General features: G+C 47.9%; 1 protein-coding gene across 1 annotated transcript in view; it reads right to left on the reverse strand.

The window, feature by feature from the left end:
- Window positions 1-4122: 4122 nt before the first annotated feature.
- The window catches only part of PLPP3 (phospholipid phosphatase 3), an 83342-nt gene continuing 63906 nt past the window's right edge, over window positions 4123-23558 (reverse strand). Inside the window, exons 5-6 of the mRNA XM_059135061.1 lie at window positions 19743-19919; window positions 4123-6050 (exon numbers count right to left, since the gene is read on the reverse strand). Of these exons, the coding sequence (XP_058991044.1) occupies window positions 5925-6050; window positions 19743-19919 (303 nt within the window). The 3' untranslated portion in view covers window positions 4123-5924. The remainder of the gene's footprint in view (window positions 6051-19742; window positions 19920-23558) is intronic.

Consider the following 23558-nt stretch of genomic DNA (forward strand, 5'->3'; position numbering starts at 1 on the left):
AAAGAAAAGAAAAGAGAGAAAGAAGAATATTTTTTTTCCTTGCAACGAGAACTCAGGTTTTTCTTTAAAAGCTTTCAAATATACTGTACAGCAGTGTTAACTATAGTCATCATTGCATCCCTAGTACTTACTTATCGTATACCTGGAAGTCTGTACCTTCTACCACCTTCATTCAATTCTTTCTCCTCCCGCCTCTGGCCTCTAGTAACCACAAATCTGATTTCTCTTCTATGGCTTCATTTTCTTGCTTGTTTTTTACATTTTGTACTGAAGTGAGATAATATGATATTTTTCCCCCTCTGATTTATTTAAAGCCCTTAGAGTGCATCCATGTTGTTACGAATGGCAGAATTTCCTCCTTTCCTATGGCTGGATAATATTCCATTGTACATATATTCAACAACTTCTTCATCCACGGATGACACTTAGGTTGCCTCCCTGTCTTGGTTATTGTAAACATAGCTGCAGTGACATGAGGGTACAGATATCTCTTTGACATCATGTTTTTGCTTCCTTCAGATATCTTTCAAAAGTGGAATTGCTAGATCCTATGATATTTCTATTTTTAATTTTTTGAGGAACCTCCATACTGTTTTCCATAGTGGTTGCACCATTTGCATTCCCACCAACAGTGTGCAGGACGGTTTCTCTTTGTCCACATCCTCACCAGTGTTTGTTATCTCTTGTCTTTTTGATGTCATTCTACCAGGTGTGAGGTGGTATCTCACTGTGGTTTGGGTTTGCATTTCCCTGATGATGAGTGATTCTGAGCATCTTTTCATGTATCTGTTGGCCATTCATATGTTTTCTTTTGGAAAATGTCTAGTCAGGCCCTTTGGTGATTTTTGAGTTGGGTTATTTGGTTTTTTACTATTAAAGTTAATGAGTTCTTTATATACTTTGAATATTAACCCTTTATCAGATATAGAATTTGCAAATATTTGTTCCCATTCCATTGGTTGTTTTTTCATTTTGTTGATCATTTCTTTCACTGAATTTTGCCTGTTTTGAACTTCATAAAAATGAACTCATCGTGTGTATTCTGCTGGGCCTGGTTTCATTCATTCTATAGTCTTTCTGTGAAATTCACTAATATTGCTCTGCATAATGGGGCTTTGTTCATTTTTGTTGTTAAATAGTGTTCCTCCAGTGACTATGTAATTATATACTTGATTGTTGATGAGAATTTGAGTCGTCTCCAGTCCTAGATAGTGCATCTATAAGCATTCTTATATATGTCTTTTGGTGAGCATACAGAGATCCTTCTGTTGGGTACATATTTAGGAGGGCAATTTCTGGGGGATAGGGTATGTATTACTGGCTTTAGTAGATACTGCCAACATTTTCCAAAATAGTTGTGCCAATTTCCTTCCACACTTGTAGTGAATGAGAGATCCAGTTTTCATGCCTTCACCATTTTGTAGTATTGGGTTGTTTTTTCTTTTCTTTTTTTTTTAAGTTAGAAAAGGATGTCACAAGTATGTAGTGATATCTCATTGCGACTTTAATGTGCCTTTCCCTGTGACTAACAGAGTTCAGCACACTTTGTTTATCTTCCATTTGTATATCCTCCATAATGAAGTTTTATTTTTTATTTTTTATTTTTTTAAGATTTATTTATTTATTTGACAGACAGAAATCACAAGGAGGCAGAGAGGCAGGCAGAGAGAGAAAGGAGGAAGCAGGCTCCCCACTGAGCAGAAAGCCCGATGTGGGACTCAATCCCAGGACCCTGGGATCATGACCTGAGCCGAAGGCAGAGGCTTTAACCCACTGAGCCACCCAGGCGCCCCTCCATAATGAAGTTTTAAAAATGGGTTGGCTCTTTTTCTATTTCTGCCTTGGTTCTTAATTACAAATGTGTGTGACTATTTGATTTTATACATTCTCCTCTAGCCTATAAACTCCTTAAAACTGACATCCGATTCCTTTAATCCACAGTCTTATCTCATGTGTTTGCTAGTGCTCAGGACACAGTAGGTAATTAATCCTAATCGACAAGTAATTGAAATGGTTTGGACATGAATCCCAGAGTTATCTGTACTATGGCATGGCTCTGCCTCTCCTTAAGTCTCCAGGAAATGGGGTTATTTCTTCTTGAGACCAGCTGAGTCTGTCCAGTGCTACTGAAAAGTTGTGATGGGAAGACGAGAGGATTAGCAGTATGGGACACTTGGGGGTTGGTCTCCCAGTCCTTTCTCTAACTTGCTGTGTGTCTTCCTTTATCCCCCTCCCCCAGCAAGTTATTTTGTCTATCTGGACCTTTGTTCCCCTCGATTTGAAAGGAAGATTTGGATTCTGACCTCAAGGATTGCACTGGCTACATCCTGGGGCCCAATGAAACATTTCTGCTTACAGGAAAATGCTGGGAAAGTGCTGAGCTAATATCAGGGCCTGACCGGGCTTGTCTCAAAGTGAAGAGCTGGGGCGCATGGGTGGCTTAGTGGGTTAAGCTGCTGCCTTCGGCTCAGGTCATGATCCCAGGATCCTGCATCAGGCTCTCTGTTCAGTGGGGAACCTGCTTCTTCCCCCTTTCTCTCTCTCTGTCTACTTGTGATCTCTGTCTGTCAAATAAGTAAATAAAATCTTAAAAAAAAAAAAAAAAAAAAAAGAAGCGAAGAGCTGACTGACATGGATGGCAGGAGCTACGAGCCACATGGGCTTATTCCCATAGCCTGAAACCAAATGAACTTTGCCTGGTTGGATTTTGAAATTGTGTGCTAACCATGGCTTCTTTTTTTCTGTCCATTTTCTCTTTTGAAGAATGTCTTATTCTATGCCTATCCCGTCACTGAATTTTGGGAGCAGCTGACTTGTTTCACAGGCTTACTGATGGAGGGCAATTAATTATGCCTCAGAACAGATTCAACCCCGCACCTCATCTTTACCTGTTTCAGATGATCTCGTTTCAATGATGAGATCTGAGACTCTGAAGTTCAAAATTAGGTAAGATTTTGGATTCGAGCTGACGCCGTGTGTTGAAACCTTGTGGGATGTTGGGATCCAGTGAAAGTATTTCGTGTGTTGGCTGGATATGAATCTTTGTGGCCTGGAGGGTAAACTGTGGTAGGCAGCATGACCCTCGCTTCCCCTAAGTTGTCCATGTTCCAGTCCCTAGGGCCTACGTATCTGCTATGCACCATGCCAAGGGGGAACTAAGGTGGAGATGGAATGAAGGTTACTAATCAGCTGACCTTAACATAGGTAGAGAAGGTGGGCCCAACATAATCACCAGGGCCTAAATGTGGAAGAGGTAGAAGAAACGGAGATTCAGAGAGAGTGAGCTGGACTTGGCCCAGTGCTGCTGCCTTTGCAGATGAAGAAAGAAGGCCACAAACCAAGGTATGCAGATGGCCTCGAGAGGCTGCAAAAGACCAGGAAACAGCTTCTGCCCGAGGGCCTCCCAAACTGCCAGATAATAAATCTGGGCTGTTTTAAGCCACTACGTTTTGTGATAACTTGTTGCAGCAGTAATAGGAAATGAATACAAGTCCCGGCCAGCAGCTGACTCCTCCAGGATCTTAGACAAGTCGTTTGATCTTTGCATTCCTTCGTATTCCTCATTTCTCAAAATAAAAACTGCCATCGGGATCAAAAGTGACAAACAGGCAGAAGTGCCTGGCACACAGGTGCGTGTTGAAGGAGAAATTTCTAGCTTCCCCGTTCCTCCCAGCTGGGCAGGCATAGGGAGAGAAAGCAAGGACCAGCGGCCATTCTCCCTGGAGCGCCCTCCACCCTCCTTCCTTTGAAGTATAAAGGGCTCCCTTGGGAGCTCCCCAAGCACACATTATCTGGAGCCCTGCTCCTTATCTGCCTTTGGGGGGCCCACTGCTCCTCCCTCCGGACAAAACCCCTTTAGAATACAAAAGCTCTTTAGAAGGGTCCGAGACAGAGCAGAGGCAGAACCTCGCTGGGCAAACAGGCTTTCAGAGATGAAAGAGCAGCTCAGACAGCTATGGCAGTCCAATGGCCACCATATTTCCCATTGGAAGGATGGGGTAGTGGTGTCCTGAGGTGAGGCTGGCCTATTCCAAGATTTTAGATCGTCCACAGTCCCCCTTCTTCCTACCACACACCGGAGACAACACATCCCTTGAACATTCTAGGATTCCAACTCCTTCATTAGTTGTGTTATGAGCTTTTATTTAAAAAGCACATTTAATACAAGTATAGTTTCGCAGATACAAGTTTTCACTTTGTATTCTACAAAAGTCTTTGAATATTATTCTCTTTACAAAATGGAACCTTACAAAAATACTGACACTTTAATGTTTTTATACAGTTTTCTCTAGTTGTAGTTATTTCTTTCATTGTAAAACAACGTCTACCACAGAACTACGGTATTTTAGTTGATATTAAAAAAAAATAACTCAATGCTTTTTTAAGCAGCTATTGTAAATAACACAGGTCGAGACACAGTTTATAATCATAGTGGATATAGCTAAAATTGTTTCAGAAATAATATCTTACATAGTTAACTTTTAATGTTTTATACATTATTTATATAATATTTATATATAAAAATCATAGCTTGCTAGAAGTTGAAATGAAAGGACGGCTTCTGTAGTAAGGCTGTGCGTGCGGTTGATCCATGTGGTTACACTTAGCCCTTTGAAAGGTCTGCATCCGTGATCGGAAAGCCTTTCTTCCTTCCTCCTTTCCTCCAAGGTTCAGTAGAAAGGATCCCTGTCTACTGCCTAGAGCAAGGCCTTGCTTGGAAGGACACTTACGGATAGAGGATGAGAAAAACTCTACGGAGATTTAACCCATGTGTTCTGCCCAGCAGAACCTACCAAGAACTGCCCTAGAGATCAACCCCAAGACAATAGTGCTTTACACAGCTTAGCAAGAGCAGCACTCACAGAGACCCTCGTCAGCTCCGAGATCTGGAAGGGTAGCCTCTCAGGCGTGAGACTGACTGTCTGCTACTCTGGCTCATTCTGACTTCGAGTAGCCAAAAACTTGGTGGGTTTTTTCATTCTTGCCCCTTCACTCCCATGTCTCTTGTGTGCATAAGGCTGCTTTCCATCAGCTGGAGGCAGAGCACGCCTTGGCTCGTGTCCAGACCCTCCCGGGAAACCCTGGCGGGCACACAGCAAGGGCCTCGAGGGAGAAAGCAGTGACGGAAGCTAACTAACTATTATCCGAGGGCGTGCAGGTGCTGGGTGACTGGTGAACACAACAGCGGCCTCCAGTAGCCGACGGTCCCCCACGACAGCAGTACGTGGCAAAAGAAGACAAAGGAGGGCCAGCACCTTCGAGCTCTTCTGAAATTGTGCTATTTGCGAAATTCACTCATCCACAAAATGTCTCCTAATCACTAATGTGAGGGGCTGTGGTTGCTGGCCTGTGGGCTGGGGGAGTGAGGGCTGAGGCCTCAGGGCTGGGAGCTAGGACTCAGGATCGAATCACCTGGCGTAGAAAACCTGGTCTTTCCTTAGATTTAACTTCCCAAACCGAAGTCACAGTACAGAAGAGAGTGGTGTGGACAGAGAGACACGAGAGAGGAGCCCCCCATGGCTATTTTCTTGATTCAGTGCTATTTCTGGCATTGTGTGCTACAGTGGGAATTTGAGCTTTTTCTCACAGGCCTGGGATTCCTCGGGTCGCAAGGGTGATCGGCAGACTCTACGCAAATCATTTTTAGTGTTTGTTCCAGAACAAGCCCGTGTTCACTAGAACATGAACACTTAAACCAATTGCACATCCAGGATTTCGGCACTTGGTGTTAATTTGCTGTTGTTTCCACATAGGTGAACGCTACCTATTTTGGAAGGCCACAAAGTAAGACTTTTTTTTTTCCTTTTTAAAATCGGTTGGGCAAAAAGTTTTTCCCTACATTCTACTGTCTGATGAGATTGAAGAGCAGCAAGAACTTGCTGTCAGCAGTCATTTCATAAAACAGCTCAGGAGGTGGGCAGCACCTACACCATGTTGTGGTGATTGTTCCTGTCAATAACGTCCACAGGTGAAAGGATTTCCTTCCGGAGAGCTGAGGGAGGCAGGGAGAGTGTCGTCTTGGTCTTGAAGAGGTCGGACACAAAGAAAACCTAGAAGCACAAAATCAGACATCCGAATCAGAAATCTGGGGTCTGGGGATAGGCAAAGGGAAGGTCACAGGAGCACAGACTTTAGGAAAAGGGGACCCCAAACCATAGGACTTTGAATAAGTAAGGATCACATAAAGATCACATATACAATACATTCCAACTTGTGTTCTACAGCTAGAGAAACTGAAGCCCAGGGAAGGACAGTGACATGCCCCAGGTTGCACAGCTGTGGCAGGAGTAGAACTCAGTTCTCTGGACCCTCAGTCCACTGTTCCATATCTGAAACCCTATTTCCTTGATTTCTCAAGGCAAATAAAGAGCGATGGAAAATAAGTTCCTAAACAAGGAAGCAAGTCGTAATTAGTCACGCTCATTAATCCATGATACTTTCCCTTTCCCCATAAAGAAATCTAGGGTGTGACCACAAGAGATCAGCCAACACGAATTCCTATCAGCAGGACTGGAGAAGGAAGCAGTTGTGACCATGTTTTCCTGAAAGCCCAGAGAGTTCAACAATTTGATGGGGGTGAAGGAGCTGGGGTTTTGTGGCTGAGGGAGAGTCAGCAACTAACCCGGAGGAGAGGTCAATGAAAACTCCTATCGCTCCTTCCCAACGTCCTTCCTCCTTGTGAACAAGACCTCACCCAGTCTTAGAATCACTGAGGAACATTCACTGAACAGCCAACATGTAGGGCTACGGGGATGGCTCACGTGTAGTTCCTGTCTCAATCAGCCGACAACGACAGATTCAAGAATTTGATGAGTTGGCAGAGTAAGAAAACTTTGTGCTTTGTATTAGATGGCAAAGTAAACATGTAGGCATCCATTTCAGCCACTCAGCAATAGGAGTTTCTATTGAATAAACCATAAGAGGCAGTTATCAGTCACATCCTTTAATAGGAAACACATGGCTGGGTTTCAGAATGGAGACTAGAACACCCTTAACAATTTCCTTATGTCTAGCAGCTTTCTGGATTGAGATATCCTTGTCCTGCAGTGGGTCATGCGCTCACTAATGGTGATGGTACTGTGACTTCGGACACAGCATAGGCTGGCAAGTGATGTTCTTAATTTAATAAGGTTTTGCCAACACCAAGGTTTGGAGCAGCCAAGGCCTGGCCATCGTAGGGACTTGGATCACCTGCTGAACCAATTTCCAAAATGTCCTTTCTGGAGAAATATAGCAATCAACAAAAGGGCTCCAAAAATCACAGCAAGAAACTGGCAATGATGGTTATTCAGGAGCTCAAGTGACTAGAAGACAAATGGGAAGCAGAGACTCACCAGCCATGAAAAAACTGTGACACCTTTTGCATTTTGTACCCAGGTCACAGATCACCTACTCAAACATTTGCAGTCCAAGAGCTACTCCATTTTACAAAGGAAAAAAATGAAGCCTTCTGTCCCTTTCCTTTCCACGGAGGTATCAACAGTGAAAGAACTGAGAGAAAAGAAAGAAAAGATTTGGACCCAACCCTGCTGGGAGGTTCTAGGTCCCCCGGGATCCTTTATGCACATCTGGAGAAGAGGCTTTCAAGTGCTCCTGGGATATGGAAATACTAAGGAACACAATTAAAGTTAAACGTGGAGACAATCAAACTTTCAACTCTTGGCTGACAGGTAAAGAGTCAGTGTCCCCAACTCTACCAGGAAACCACCCTCCCTTCCTCCTTAACTTTGTCTCTGAGGGTGTCTTCAATTAACCCCTCCATGGCTGGCTCCCAGCTGTACTTGATCCTGCCCAGCAGCTTGGCCTCACCAAATAAGATCTCTTACTGCTCCCCGTTTCTCAGAGATCTTTCTCCCAGCTTCACTCCACCTGCTGAAGACAAACACAGCAGGGGGCAGTCTGCCAACCCCCATCACCGTCTTCCCTTCAAGATTCTGACACTGCCTTCATCTACTGGCTCATTCCCAGTTTAATTTTCAGAGCTCGTATCTACTGCCTATTAAGGTTTCTGTTTCCCAGGTGCAAGATGGGGATAATATCGAGGTTCAAGGCAATAACGTACTCAAGGAGACCTAAACCTGAGTCTGGAATATAGTTCAATAAAAAAATATTCCTTTCGGGGTGCCCGGGTGGCTCAGTGAGTCGATCCTCTGCCTTCGGCTCAGGTCATGATCTCAGGGTCCTGGAATCAGGCCCCACGTCAGGCTCTCTGCTCGGCAGGGAGCCTGCTTCCTCCTCTCTCTCTCTGTGCTTCTCTGCCTACTTGTGATCTCTGTCAAGTAAATAAATAAAATCTTAAAAAAAAAAAAAAAATGTTCCTTTCTGTAATGCTCTGGACCCCAAAGTAAAGACCTAACGGACCTCGAGTAAGTCAATCCCCTCATGTGACCTTGCTTGTCAGCCTTTCTCCCTAGATGGGAGGCCTCTTGGGGATGGAATCCGGGCCCTAATGATCCCACATCACCCATAACACTTAGCATTGGCCCTCCCCACATGAGGGGCTCCATGTTTGTTGTTGAATTTCTAAACTCCTCTCTACTGGAAGTAAGCACTCTAGCCTTCCATCTTATGGGCACAGGCAAACGCCCCAGACTTGAGGGGAACCACGCGCTTATACCCTGCATGTACACAGCCGGGCAGTGGGATGAAAAGTTGAGTGAGGTCCGGCAGAATCCCCCTTTAAGCTGTATTTTGCTTTCAGCGTGGCTTGAGCTTACACAAACACTTTTTTGGGATCATGAAACCCGACCCTGTCAGGACTCAAAACAGGGCTCAGTCTTTCTAACGCTTGAAGAGTGGAACACAAAAAGGACTAGCAGAAGTGAAAACTTCTCTCGGAGCAGTTCCATTTCCTGCAGAAGGTGATCTCCACCCAAAAAGAAAATCCAGAGGCCCAGGCTGAGAGGCAGCTATCTGATGTCTAGGGAACCGCTCTCAGCCCACAGCCCCGGTCCACAGATCTCTCTTTAGGAAAGAGCGCAGTAGGTAATAAACGACAGTGTCGGCAACCAGAAATCTACACCCTAAGCAGCAAAATCAGCTCTTGCTTATGCTGCGTGAAGCATTTACCTTCAATTCCATTTCCCTGATTCTTTGCATTTTATAAATTGCTTTTTCACACCGAACATCTGCTCTGTGCCAAGCCCTGAGATTAGAAAGACAAAAACACATAAGAGTCCTTTGCCCTCCAAAAGCTCGCAGGGCAAGGAGGGAGAGATCCCGGCAAACAGACAGCTACAATGCAGTGTTAAAGATCATGACAGAGGGAACCCAGGGTGTTGAAGTCGTGCAGAGAACGTGGCATCTAACCCAGACTGAAGCGGACAGGAGGCGGCTTTACAAGGCTTCCCCTAAGGAAGGTGTATTTGAGCTGAGCTCGATAAGGATAAGTAGGAGTTAGCAGGTGGTGAACGCCGGGAATGTTGCTCCAGGCAGAGGAGCACAGGAGAGGGGACAACACATTCAGGAGCTATGAAGGAAGAAGCTCAGTCTGGCTTCCGCCAAGCAGTCAGTAAAGCTGAAGAGGAGAAAGCCAGGTCTCAAGGAGCCTCCCAGGACATGTTAAGGAACTCGGACCTTATCCTGGAGGGCCTCCAGAGCCACTGCATGGGCGTCTACAGGGAAGAAGCATGGTGAGAAGACAGTAGCTGATAGGCAGAAGCAGTTGAAAAGGGCATGGGGAACCTGAAGGCAAAGGCACCAGGTAGGCCCTGCAGCACCTCGGGGAGGATAAGTCCACGGCATGGTTGTGGTACAGGCCAAGAAGACACAGTTTTCTGAGCCGTTGAGAATGGACTGCGGTCGACAGAGATGCTGGGTACCCATGTAGGTGGTTATATGCGCAGGGGAGGTGGTACTTTCCTTTCGAGTTTTGCATTAACTCTAGAAATCTTTGCACTTGTTCCCACCAAACCTCTTAAGGTCTGGGTAACCCCAGGGGAAGGAAGTGCCAGCTCTGCTTTCCTCAGCCTTCAAATATTCAAGGTCCCTCTTGCAGTATTTTTGGGGAAGTGGTTCTGACCTTCTCCTGGCAGGCTGTTCTGTGACCTAAGGGTGCAAGGTGACCTGATGGGACCCAAGCCATCAGGACGGTGGGCTCCTTCAACTGAGAGCAAGACTACATGCAAACAAGGCAATCCCAGGCAAGAAACGCCATTCACGGTTATGAGGGGGTAAGAAGCATACAGGGAATCTCCTTACCAACGGTGGCTGTCTTTCCTAGACTATCGCATGCTTGCAACCAGCTCTGCCCACTAGAGCAAGACAGACTAGCCTTCAAACCCAGGCTGCCATTTTCAGTAAAATACCTAAATGAGAGACCCAGTACCCACCTCCAAGCCTTACTCTAAGGACATGTTATAACAAAAGGCCCAAGCATGACAACGTGCCTGGGGCCCAGTAAGAAGTTAAAAAATAGGAGCCACTGTCACTGGCTTGTGTGTTCAGTGCCTATCCATACAATGTCACTTCTCCTCCCCCACCCTTTGTGGGGGAAGGCAACAAACAAGAGAAGGCACTAGGAAAGAAGGAAAAGGAGAGAAAGAGGGAGAGAAGAATGAATCAGAATTACAAGCCAACAGGTAGAAGTCAAGCCAGAGGGGAAGACCATAGGCAGGTGGGAGTTTTCCAGAAGGCAGATAGAATCTGATTGCTAGGTCCTGTAATTTCTGAGGCTATTTTGGGGAATGAGTCAGCACAATCAAAAAGGAAGATGCTCTGTCACTGGCACTTACTGGCTCCAAGAGACGTCAAACCCCCGGGAGCCCATACAGTCCAGCGCTGCTGGGGTACTGCCTGGCTGGAGCTCACCAAGAACCGAGGCAGCCAGGAACAAGCATCCTGGTCTACTGCCAGGTTTCCACTCCCGCTGCTGCGAATGGCCAGCTCAGCAGATGCGGAAGGTCATGTTGTTAAGAGTCACTTATGGTGACAAAATTGTTCTTTACGTGTTCCTGGGGTCCTTGCCTGTGGCAACTTCTGAGAATGGTTAAGTGAACGCCTTGAAAAGAGCAATCACATCCTCAGACATTGAGGTTTTTAGAAGCCCCCCGCCCCCCAACAGCCGCCCAGGTGAGCTTAGATGCCAGCTTGGGGCAGATAAATAAAAAAGGAGAAGAATGTTGGAATCTTACAACCAGAAGAAAACGGCAAGTTGTCCATTCTAGTATTTCTCAGAGTGTCATCCTCAGAGCATTATTTCAGAATCAGCTGGCAGCCTCTTGAAAAAGCAGAGGCCTGGGCCCGCCGGCGACCTACTGGGAGTGTGGCCTGGAACAGGCATTCAGTGATTCTGGAGGTATCTGCTACACGGACTCCAGTGAGGAGAACCACCAGACACTGGGTACAGATGAACAGATGGGCTCAAACACGGCCTCTGCTACTGAGTGGCTGAACGTCTTCCACATCTTGCACACTGGATTTCGAGATTCCTTCCCCAAGCTGCCCGTATCTTCTCTTTGCTACCCATGCAACTTTCAAAGACCTGCCATCTTAGCACTAGGCATAGGTTTTCAGGCATAATGCTGCAACAAATTTCCACGTTAGCCTATGACCTACTCAAACCCATGAACTACTCAGAGCCTAGCAACTATAGCCCTCAATAAATTTGAATCCACCCACATGTGAGGATAGAGACCATGTGCTGCTCCCCCCACTTTTTTTTTAAGATTTTATTTTTAAAGACTCTCTATACCCAACCTGGGGCTCAAACCTACAGCCCTGAGATCAAGAGTCCCAGGCTCCAATGACTGAGCCAGCCAGGCGCCCCTGCATTGCTCCTTTTGCAGACATCCCCCATGCCTTGGCCCCTGGATTTCCTTTTGGCATCCTGCTCTATCAGAACAAACAATCTCCTAGATTAAAGAAATCATTTTCTCTGTAGGAGAAAGCCTCAGGACCTGGCTCACCCTCATACCCTAAGGGTAAGTGTTGTCTAAAGAAAAGCCATCCTGGGCAAGCCCTGTCTTTTGACTAAATGAGAGTGACCCAATTGCAGTCATCACTTCTGACCTCAAAAAAGGGCCTCCACTGGCTTTCGGCACTGGGAACCTGCCAGCACCACTGTTGAATAATTTCCTGGTCTATCTGTGAGGGAACTTGACAGGGTGGAAAGAGTGTCTCGTTCAGAGTCAGACAGCAGGATCTGGTCCCCAAACTGCTCCTGCTGTGTCACCTAGGCCAAACCACACTCTTGTCAGGGCTTGAATTTATCCAAAGCGAAGAGTTTTGTGACTTCAGATGATGGATCTGCCCTGTACTTGAGTGCAAACATTATTTAAAAATTTACCTTCATAATTATTGTCAGGTTTCCATGGAAGAATTTATGTGGAAACACTTCCTATCCATCAAGGGTCATTCTAATGCTGCCTCGGTTACCATGATTCACGGCCATCCTTGCTACTGAGGGATGTGGAGGAAGTTCATCCCACAAAAAGAAGGAGGGCTCGGAGCAGCAGAGAGAGGGTGGGGGCCATTGTGGAGGAGGAGAGTGATCGGTGGCTGCCTGGGGCCTTCTGGGAAGGCACTTCTAGGTTATGATGAAAGAGGGTTTCTGGGAAGGGGGAGCACCGGGCTGACAGCTCTGTTAGTGGGGTGCTAGTTCCAGCAGGAGCCAGCGCTCAGGAACACCGTACAAAAGGATGACAGAGGCTGGAAAGAGGCCGGGCCCTCACTCCCAGAAGTCCTACGTTTTGAAGCTTTCCAGGATCAGAAGACACACTGTAGTCTCACTGTTCTTTTCCATCCTTGTGTCTCTGAAACATTCCTCCTGTGTGAAATGCCTTTCCTTCTCTTTTGCAACTCATAGAAAATGCCCCCTCATCAAGGTTCCATCTCAAGGAATTCTTTCTAGCCTTCCACCACCCTCAGGAACTATCCCCTCTCATGTGTCCCCACGGTCCCCAGTAGATCAGTGTTTTTCAAACTGCATGTCACAAGTCATTCGTAAGTTATAAAATCCACGGACTGCTTTTTAAAGGGTTGAGTAAAAAAATACTAGACTGTCTCACACAAGTGAGGGTAAGTCTTATCTGGTGAAATGTTTCAGTTATGTGCTGGTGCCTCTACTGGCTTATGATGGAAAATGTTTTTCTTACCATGGATCACGGTCAAGTCTGGGGAAGTTCCTGCACGAGAGCTCTTTAAGGACCAACTCTTCTTAGCTCCAAATCTTAAAGACAAAATATAGTACCTTCCCCATGACACATTCCATCTGGGTTGCATGGACCAAGCATGAGCATCTTTTATTCACTGAATCCTCAGTCCAAAGACTGGGAGGAGCTACCATCCCCATATCACACAAGGGGGAAAGGTGGCTGAGAGGAAGCGATGTGCCCAGTATGCCTAATTAGCAGATGGCTAGTGAGACTCCCCTCCTGGAGTCTCTGCCTCATCATTCATCTCACCCATCTCAGCAGCTCAATGAGAAAGGGGAATTGAGATGGACACTACCAAAGGTGGAGAACAGATTCATCATCTATTGGGGTCAACGTCTATCTCCACCTTTGCTTCCTTCTCTGTCCCATATCCACAGTCTTGGCACCCATATCCACCCGAGAGTAGGGGCCCCTGGGAGGCGAGTAGGGGCCCCTGGGAGGCGAGTAGGGGCCCCTGGGAGGTGAGTTCAGCCCAGTCTTTGCCTACTGGGCAAAGACCTAGATTTTTTGCTAGATCAAAAAGAGACTCGCAAGGTCATTTCATCCATTGTCCCGTGCCCGGGCAGCAGTGGGATAAATCCAATGGGAATAGATGGGAATCTTCCCTTAGAGAAGGAGATCTCAGATTCCTGACATAGACCAAGCATGTTTAGAGTTCACAGTCTTAGTCCTGTGAGATAGGATTAGGAGGGCCAGGATCTAGTCCCAGCTCTGCCACTGTGTGTCCTTGGGCGTCTCACGCCCTCTCTGTACCCATTTGCTCTTGAAGGGGTGTCACTACCGAGCTCTTCTTCACACTCCTGTTCTTGCTTGTCTGCTCTCCCAAGGTCACCTCACTGGGGCAGAGACAAAGAACACCCTCGCCCTTCCCTACATCCTGGAGGAAGACAGCAGCACACAAAAGAGCAACTGCTAGCCGAGCTACACCCCCAGGGAAGAGGAAAACCAGGAAAGACTCTGCTGTGTGTTTATGACATTCGACAGCAGCTGCTTCCTCTGCAGAGCCCACAGCAATGGCGGCCTGGCCCTGCCCTGACCCCTCCCAGGGCCCTGTAATTTGCCATCTGCAAGAGGGTCAGGGAGGAGGTGACCAGATAGGCAAGTTGTCACCAGACAGGAAATGAACTGATGTTTGTTGCCTCGTCTGAGTCCCTGGGTTACTCCAGGGGTGGGTCAGCTAAGCCCAGCTGTAGAGCTCCAATGTTGTTGGTAGGGATGACTGAGAGTGTGTGTGTGTGTGTGTGTGTGTGTGTGTGTAGATAGGCAGGAGGGGGACTATGAAGGTCAGTATGTGCCTGTGTTTGCACTGGCCTATCTGGTGTGTCTGAGCTTCTCAGTGTCTGTGAGAGAGAGAGAGAGAGAGAGAGAGAGAGAGAGAGAGAGGAGGGCCGTCTATGAGTCTGGGTCTTACCGGGTCTGTCCATGTGTCTCTGGATCTCTCCACCTTCGTCCATGTACATGAAGATGAACATCAGGGCACAGGCCCATCCAGCCCTACGTGCCCACGTTTCTGTTCAGTCCCTGACACCACAGAGGCTCTCTGTGACGAGTGCCATCATCTTTCCTCTTTGGAAAGGGTTTGAGTGAGCAATGGGGGGGAGGAAACTGAGTCAGCTCCTGCTTGACACGTGGTTTCTGTCTAGACACATGTGCTTGCTAGGATAGGGCTTAGTCTCCACTGACCTGGGTGAAAGTGCTTCGCTGTCACAACCTATTGCCCAAGGCTCTCCAGTGACTCAGCCAACATTCTAGGGTGATACCCTGTACCCACTGGGGACTTAGAGACATGTCCCCATCCGCAAAGAGAGGCCCCCCTTCACAGACACTGCAGGGAGACGGGTCCATCTGAGAAGGGAGGTCAAGCTTAGTTACTACAAAGTCAGCTAGGCCTCTGAACTTCTGTGAAAGAAGGTCACAGAGGGGCCTGCAACATGCATTTGCCCAGATGAGGAAACAGGCTCCAAGGGGAAGTGTCTGGTCTGGGGTCAGAAGCTCATTTATGACTCATTCTTTAACCTCAGCTAATCGAGCATCTATGGTGCCCACCCCTCACTAAGCCTAAGGACAAATCTGCAGAAGGTGAAGCCATGGGTTTTGCTAATAAGACAGTGGTTGTCTAGCTGGGGAGACAGACATTTGGGCAGGCAACCACACAATAAAACCAGGCTGAAGGCCACAGCAGGAAAATCACACAAAGGGTCAAGGGAGCAGGAGGAGAAAGTCAGACAATTCTGTCTTCAGGGAAGAGGGAGGAGAAGGTGTGGCAGACGAACAATGGTCCCCTGAAGATGTATGTGTCCTAATCCCCAGGACTGGCCATTACGTCACCTTCCACGGTCAAACAGGCTTTACGGATGCAATGAAATTAAAGAACTCAAGATGGGCAGATTCTCCTGGATTAACCAGGCAGACCCAGTGAGTCACAGAGCCATAAGAGGGAGGCAGAGAGTTGGAATCTCAGAAGATGTGGTGATGGAAGCAGAGGCCAGAGAAAATGAAAGAAAGATCTGAAGAGGGAGGAAGGGGCCATTGGCTAAAGAATGCAGGCAGCCTCCAGAGGCTAGAAAAGTCAAAGAAACAAACTCTCCCTCGAGCCTCCAGAAGGAACACGGCCTGCCAATACCTGGACCGTAGTCCGGTGAGATCTATTTTGTAATTCCAAACTCAAGAATTGTAAGAAAGTGTTTTAAGCCACTGTAGTTTGAGGTAACTGTTGCAGCAACAACAGGAGAAACACAGAAGGTTCCACCAGCGATGGGGTGAAACCAGAGCCATGCTCTGCCGAAGGGGGGCCGCCATCGAAGACGGGCGCTCAGGGGGTGGGAAATGGTGAGAAGTCTGGTGTGCTTGGAGGTGTGAGGGGTGCAGAGAGGAAGAGAACAGACCCTCCAGGCCCTTGGATCTCTCAGTGCCAGCTCTTGCTGGCCCTTGTCGACCGCCTACGGACAACCCTGGCTCCTCTATCTTCTCTCCGTGGTACTCAATCCTTCGCGTCCCTTCCTCATCTCTTTAGAGAGGACAATCATGGCTACATGGTAGGACGGCATTTTCAGAGGACTGAGGATGATCTGTGAAAAGGGCTTATCACGGGTGGCCCACGGAGCTCTCAATACGTGTTTGCGAATGTTACTTCTCTGTTAAGGTGATGGGAAATCCAGTGAAGCCCAGCTCGGTGACGGGGCAGAGGGAGAAAGGGATTTCGGGGTTCCTGGCACCCAGGCAGCGGCCTGGTACCATCCTGTGCTGCCTCTTCCGGGTGTCCCTCACCAACCCCAGGAGACGCCCCATGCTCTGTGTTTCCACATCCATCAGTACAGCCACATTCAGAGAGGAGCGCTGGGATTTTCCTGGGATTCACTGGGACAGCCAGCCTTGGTTCTTGAGGGGGAGTTTCTGCCACAAGAAACAAAGAGAAGGGAGGCCACGGGCTTTGGCCTAGGCTGCAAACGCCATGCTGCACCACTCCAGGAGAGCACCTGAGGCACTGTACCACCTGTGGGGCCACAGCCTGCCACCTGTCCCCTCCTCCAGTGAACACAGGGTGCTCACAAGGCCTCTGGATTGCCCAGATCCCTCTCCAGCTCAGGCCAGGGTTGAACTTTGCTTGTCTTCCTCACACTCAAAGCCAGAACAACAGCTCTGGCGATGGGCAATCACCCACTGGCTTCCCTCCTCCAAGGTGAGCACTCTTGAGCTCTTGGGCTGACTAGATACAGTGTATTCTTACCCTGGCCCCTCCGATGTCATCCATGAAGTGGATGGGCTCAGCGCTGAAATGCCAAGCCTGTCAGGACCACGAGCTCCTGAGTACCAGGCTGGATGTTAGGCATTTTGGAGAAAAATGATAAATAAGACCAAACCCCTGCCATCATGTGTTCTTAGCTAAGTAGGCAAAAGACAGGGAAAGATATTTATCATTCCTTTCCAAACGTCCTTACAATGTCAAACAGGCTCTTAAACTCAAAGCGATGGTAAGGACCTGGGTGGCTTAGTTCTTTGAGCATCTGACTTCTGCTCAGGTCATAAACCCAGGGTCCTAGTACACATCAGCTCCACACTGGGCTGCCTACTCAGCGGGGAATCTGCTTCGCCCTCACCCTCTACCACTCCCCTTGCTTGTGCTCACTCTCTCTCTTTCTTTCTCTCAAATAAATAAACTCCTAAAACAAACAAAACAAAACAACTTGAAGCAATGACCAGAGCCTGGGTGGCTCAGTCAGTTGAGCATCTGCCTTCAGCTCAGGTCATGATCCCAGGGTCCCGGGCTCGAGTCCCACATTGGGCTCCTTGCTCAGTAGGGAACCTGTTTCTCCATCTTCTCCATCTCCCTCTCCTGCTCCCCCTGCTTGTGTTCTGTGTCAAATAAATAAACAAAATCCTTTAAAAATAAATAAATAAATAAACCCGAAGCAACGGCCAGATCAGCCCCAAGGGTAGGGAAGGGCCCTGTGGCTCCTGAAGCAGGTGTCTATGCTGTTCTGCCTCAGGTTACCTCTGGCTGCCCTTCAGCTCCAGCGACCATCCTCCCTTGCCCAGTGGACATGGCCAAGGTCTAGAGTCAGGGGTCTTGTGGGGGCAGCCATCGACCAGTTCTGACCTTGGACAACTTGGCTCATCTCTCCGAGGGGCTTTACAATCACTACTACCAAATTCCTATCCTGTGCTACAGTCAGCCAGAGCCAAAGAGGATAAAATTCAGACCCGTCACTTCCCTCCTTGAAAAAAAAAAACAACCCTGGTCCTTCCGGACGCCATCTCACTGCCCATGGAGAGTGCAACGGGAAATGCAAGAGGACAGCAAGGAAGGAACACCAGCACCTTTTTAAATCGGGGGTGCAGGAGACTCGAACTAAGGCAGCCGAGCACGGAGAAGGAAACGCAGCAGCAGGCCGTCCGCCTGCTGAGAGCACAGTTCAGAAGGGCCTAGTCAGCAAAGGGTGACCCTTCCCTTCAAACACCCGACCCCTGTTGTCCCTGCCCATTAAAATGCCAGTGACAGCTGTTCTCATTAACGGTTTGCTCTCACAATTTCTCTCCCCTTAGCCTTGACTCAAAAAAAAAGAAAAAGAAGAAATGAATAAAATGAATGAATAAAACCATTGAAACAGGCGGTCCCTCGGCATGCAGCTTAGATACGACTTTCTGCGTGTCTGCGTGGTGCCCACTCCGGTAGCCCCGGGCCCCTGCCCCCTCTCTCCCTTCCCGCTGCACCCCGCAGTGGCCCCTCTCCCCCAGGCATCCTGTGGGTGTCTCTGTGAGGTCCCCTGCTACATTTTAACTCCTGTCCTGGGCCAGCAGTGCAAGCAATGAGACTGGGGTTTCCTTGAGAGCAAGAGTCCTGCCTTACTCATCCCTCTGCCTTCAACTACACTCCCTTGTAGTGTTCGCAAGGAAGACAGCCACCCACTGATCCTAACTTTTTGTTGATTAAAAAACACGTTTACTTATTCTAGGAGGTGCTGGTGAAGGCAGGGAGAGCAACATGTACGTGTCACCTATGGTCCCTGTGTCCAGTCAACCTGACAGTCTCAAGGGAGACACACATCAGCAACATCAGCACAGGGGAACAGACACCAGCAGAGGAGACTGGGAGAGGCTATCATCGGGAGACACAGGGCTGCAGCCAGGCTCAGAAAGGAGGGAAGGAGGAAAGGCCAGGTCTAGATCTCTGGATTGTTCATGAGTCCTACAGTGGGTAGGGCAAGGGTGACACAAACAACACAACCCACATGCGTGGTGTCTAAACACCCAGCCATTACTGTGCCCTGGGCTTCCCACGGGCCTGGCGTGAGCTCCCCTGAGTGGGGCCGGGGAAGGCACGGGGTCAGAGCAGGTGATCCTGGCATTTACTGAATAAGCCCCACAAGATTTCGCAGGTGAGAAAAACAGATTCTTGGGGAGACGGAGACATACGGAAGTGAGTTGCCTCATGCTGCACTCACCGAGTCAGGGGTGAAGTGTGAGCAAAGGGTAACCTGGTCACCTGGGGCAAACGAGAACCTGGCCCATCCCAAGGCCATTCTCTAGGCTCTTCTCTTGGTGGACAAGGCCCTTTAGGCTAGCCAGGGTAGGGCTCGGCCTTGACCAAACCCCTCTTCTCTAGCCAACACCAAGTTTAGACTTTGACCAAGTCACCCTAAGGTCACAGTGGGAAGGGGAGAAGTTTCCAAGAAGCTGAGTTCTAGTGAATTTTAAGTGTCTACCAAAGCAGCACGTGAGCACCAAATGAGTCAGGGACCCAGACTCTGCTAGTCACTTGACATGTGACCTGGGGCAAGTTTCTTCCCCCCTCAAACCCTAAATGTTTTCATCAGTAAAGTCAGCAAGGTGGACATAAGTTGCAACATTTTATGAGCTGTGGTTAGAGAGAAGAGGACTTTTAGATTCTGCCGAAGGAAAACTCACAGGCTGGAAGGAAACAGAAAGTACCGTCCTTTTACTGAAGGGGTCCTGGGGTGAGGGGACCCTTGATACACCATGCAGAGAAAAGAATTGAGAGCTTGCTAGTTTGGGTCACCAGGCTGGAAACATGGAACGAGCAAGCCATCTGGAGCTTTGCTTGTGGACCGAGAATAAGATGCTACTCACTATGCAGCAGGCCACCAGGGCTCCTTGAGCAAATCCCGCCAGCACATCACTGGGATGGTGCTTGTGGTCAGACACACGCGACAGTCCCGTGTAAAAGGCCATCATGATCAGGGTGAACTGCAGGAGGGGCCGGAGCAGGCGGGCCCCTCGCCAAGTGAAGCGGGCCTGCAGGTACAGCTGGAGAGGAGAAAGAAAAGGAACAGACACTAAGTGCATTAGAACACCAGGTCGAGGCCCATTCTGTTTCCACTCAGTGGAACCATCTAGACCTTTGGTGACATGGTATGCAGAGAGCATTTGACCTGGATATGACTTCAAGTTACTCAAACCTGGAGCCTTAGTCCCCATACAAAAACAAAAAATACAAAAAATGAGAAGAGCCAAAGAATGCCCTAGAGCCCACTGCTTGGCACATTCTAGACACTTCATGAACATGTGTTCCCTTTCATCTTCTTCATGGTTAAACTAATGAAAGCACAGTAACGAGGGGGAGTATAGGTCTCTCTTCCGCAATCCGTGACGACTCATGCACCGCATTTGTGTGTTTCCCTGGACACTAGCATTGTGCTGTCTGTATACTATTTGTTGCTTAGGACCATCTTGGAAAGAAATGCAGGACTGATAGAGGAGGTTCTTGTGACAGTCAAAAAGGGATATTTCTACTTCAACAGAAAGCACCTCTACCAAAGAACAAGTTTCTAAGTCACCACTCCCAGCTATGGATTTTTGAGTTCGAATATAAGGAAACACATAAAGCAAGCAGACAATGCCAGAGAGCTTTCACACAGAGGCTGACAGACACTGGGCTGGGTGGAGTAGGAGAGTAACCTGAAGAAAAATGGAAGAAAAAAAAAAACACCTCTGGCTGAAGCAAAGAAGTTGAAATGACGTCAACTGAGCATTGTCCCTCAGAGTTATCTTGCTGCAGTTTCCGTTCTAACCTCTGGGCACAATCTACTTCCCAGGTTCCTGTGGGAACTTGGGAAATGAGGGGGAAAAGGCAACTGGACCAGGGGAACTTCCGACGACAAATCAAAGGCAGTCACTGGGGGAGACCAGGAGAAAGGGGAAGAGAGCGGAGGGGAGGAGCCGATGGCCCCAAGATAGACCTGGGACAGCGGCAGCGGTTGGGCTCAGCCCTTCCTGAGACAAAGGGACACCTTCCCTCTGGCGGACAGGAAGGAGCTAGCCAGTGGCTGGACCTGAGTAGAAAGACAAGTGGAAGTTTCCGGAGCCACCCTTGCCAGTGAGGGAAGACTCCCGAGCTCTGAATTCTCAACTACCAGGAAGACAGTTTCAAAACCCAGGCCTACACAACAGCAGACAACTTTGTAATCATGATGAAAGTCTACAAAATGCTTTCTTGGGCAATCTAAGAATAACAAATGAAAAAATAATAATAAAGAATGCACTGAGGTTAGCTGCTAAACAAGCAATAAAGATCGACAGTATCTTGTATGTAAAATATAACCAGTTAAAAATCTAAAAAGAGGTAAAATCCTCACAGCAGCCAAGGTGATTTGATAAACAGTAATCACACTACCACGAACTACACAGGACCCTTTCTGAAGTAAGGGACATAAAGGACATGTTGAATAGACAGCTAGAATTTTTATTTATAAATATTCAGTTTGTAAGCTCATAAAATTGATAGGTAAATCCCATCCGAATCCTAGGGACATCCTAAAAAGACTGGAGAAAAAGACTTGAAAGAAATTCCACTAGGAATAACTTAAAAGGCCCAAATCATACGACTAGCCAGAAAAGACACACAAATAAGCCCGGGACTCCAACAGATGCTAAGGACACAGAAATGGGAGGCTGTAATTCCTGCCCTATAGAGCATTCATTCGTTGGGGGAATCCATGAACATGAGCAAGGGCACTTACAGGCTTCCTAGGAATTACGAAGAAAATTCGGAAACCAAGGTCAGTTACTAAGGGGAAGGGGCACTTGGCTGAAGTCCTAAAGATGCATCTGCGTTTGCTTAGGAGTTGAGGGGACACCGGGGAGGGGTGTGTATCTAGGCAGAGCAACGGCTTAGAAGCCAGAGTTCTGGAGAACCTCACAGCTTTCGGTATAGCTGAACAGGGTGTACAGGGTGGGGATGGGGGGACTGATGAGCCACAGAGCTACGGAGGCAAAGGGGAGCGCTCAGGAAGGGTACGGATATCACACTAAAGAACCCAACTTTTACTTAGTAGGTCAGTCTTTCCCAAACCATCCTCCGTGGAATACTAAGGGTCTTTTAACAAGATGGTAAATGCTCCATAGGAAATCTTTACTTTCTTTACCAACAACACTTACTGATGTTTACAGGGTAGCTACCTGCTGAATCACAATAGGGAAATGTTATTATAAGCAAATGGTGAAAATTACATGATTTTAAGCTATCAGTACCATAACAAATAACCTGCAGGTCAAAGGCCACACCCTCGATTGTGCAGAAATGAGCCAGCAGTGGATTCTGTAATGGAGAATCAAAAAAGATCCTTTCCTTCAAGGAGTGGGGATGGGATGATACTGGCGTAGCTCCCACTTCACACAAGTCTTGGGCCAAAAAGCAACCATCCCGGGCGCCTGGGTGGCTCAGTGGGTTAAGCCTCTGCCCTCGGCTCCAGTCATGATCCCATGGTCCTGGGATCGAGCCCCGCAATAGTCTCTCTGCTCGGCTGGGAGCCTGCTTCCCCCTCCCCCTCTGCCTGCCTCTCTACCTACTTGTGATCTCTGTCTGTCAAATAAATAAACAAAAACTTAAAAAAAAAAAAAAAAAAAAAAAAAAAAAAAAACCTCAACCATCCGTTTGCCAGGTTGGGGACAGAAAGAACGCCAGGTGCTCATCAGAAAAATCTCACTGAGCCTTTGGTTTTCTCACAAATAAAATAATCTGCAGATCCTCAGAAAATGCTCATTTAAAATCCTCCAACTCCTCCCCGCTCCTCTGTGAAGAGGTTAGGTCATGGACCTTGGCAGTCAGGGTGGGGCAGAGGAAGGGTGGGTTTCCCGACCGGACATGGCACACATCTCCCCTTCCACTGACTCAGATACTTAAGGCTGGAGCTTAAGGAAAGAAAATAAATAAATAAATACAGGAGAGGAACTTGGGAGAGAGGAAGAGACCCGTCACCAGAAGAGCTTCAGGAAAGGAGTGCTTATGAATGAGAAAGGAGAGAGGCCATGGGAAAAGAATGCCTTGGGGAAGCAGTCCGATGTGGAACAGCCAGAGCCACACTGAAGCTTGCTCCTCGCTATAGTTAGTAACAAACACATTGATCCCGGCTCAGGGTCTCAGGATTGACCTCGGCAGGTGTCTGCAACTGGGGCTTCAGGGCAAAGCAGAGCAGCAAGAAGAGGGTGAATCTGGGGGTGAAACGGCCCCAACGCTACTACTTCCTAAGTGGGTGGTCCCTCAACTTCTCATCTGAGAAAGAGGTACAAGAGAGTCTCCCTCTCCAGGTTGCCAGGATCAACGGGACTCCCAGGACCGGGCACTCAAGGGGCTCTTCAGAAATCTTACCACCCTTTGCCTTGGTGAATGAGATTTACTCAATGGCTGTGGTTGATTTCACCAAAACAAGTCGATTACTAAAGCAAAAGATTGGGTGATGACCCTCCACGTGGTGCCTACTTCTCATCTGAGAAGATGGCCACAATGGGCTTTGAGGTTGACCAAAGGATCGGGTAAGTCCTTCTGTGCCTTATGTCCTACTGCTAAATGGATTGGCTTTTGCTGGTTCATAGCCCAGTTCTCATGAGGCTCTCCATACTAGAGGCCTGGGCCTCACCATGACCAGAGAGAACTTTCTGGAGCACCCT

This window comes from Mustela lutreola, chromosome 10 (assembly GCF_030435805.1).
Source record: "Mustela lutreola isolate mMusLut2 chromosome 10, mMusLut2.pri, whole genome shotgun sequence".
NCBI lineage: Eukaryota > Metazoa > Chordata > Mammalia > Carnivora > Mustelidae > Mustela > Mustela lutreola.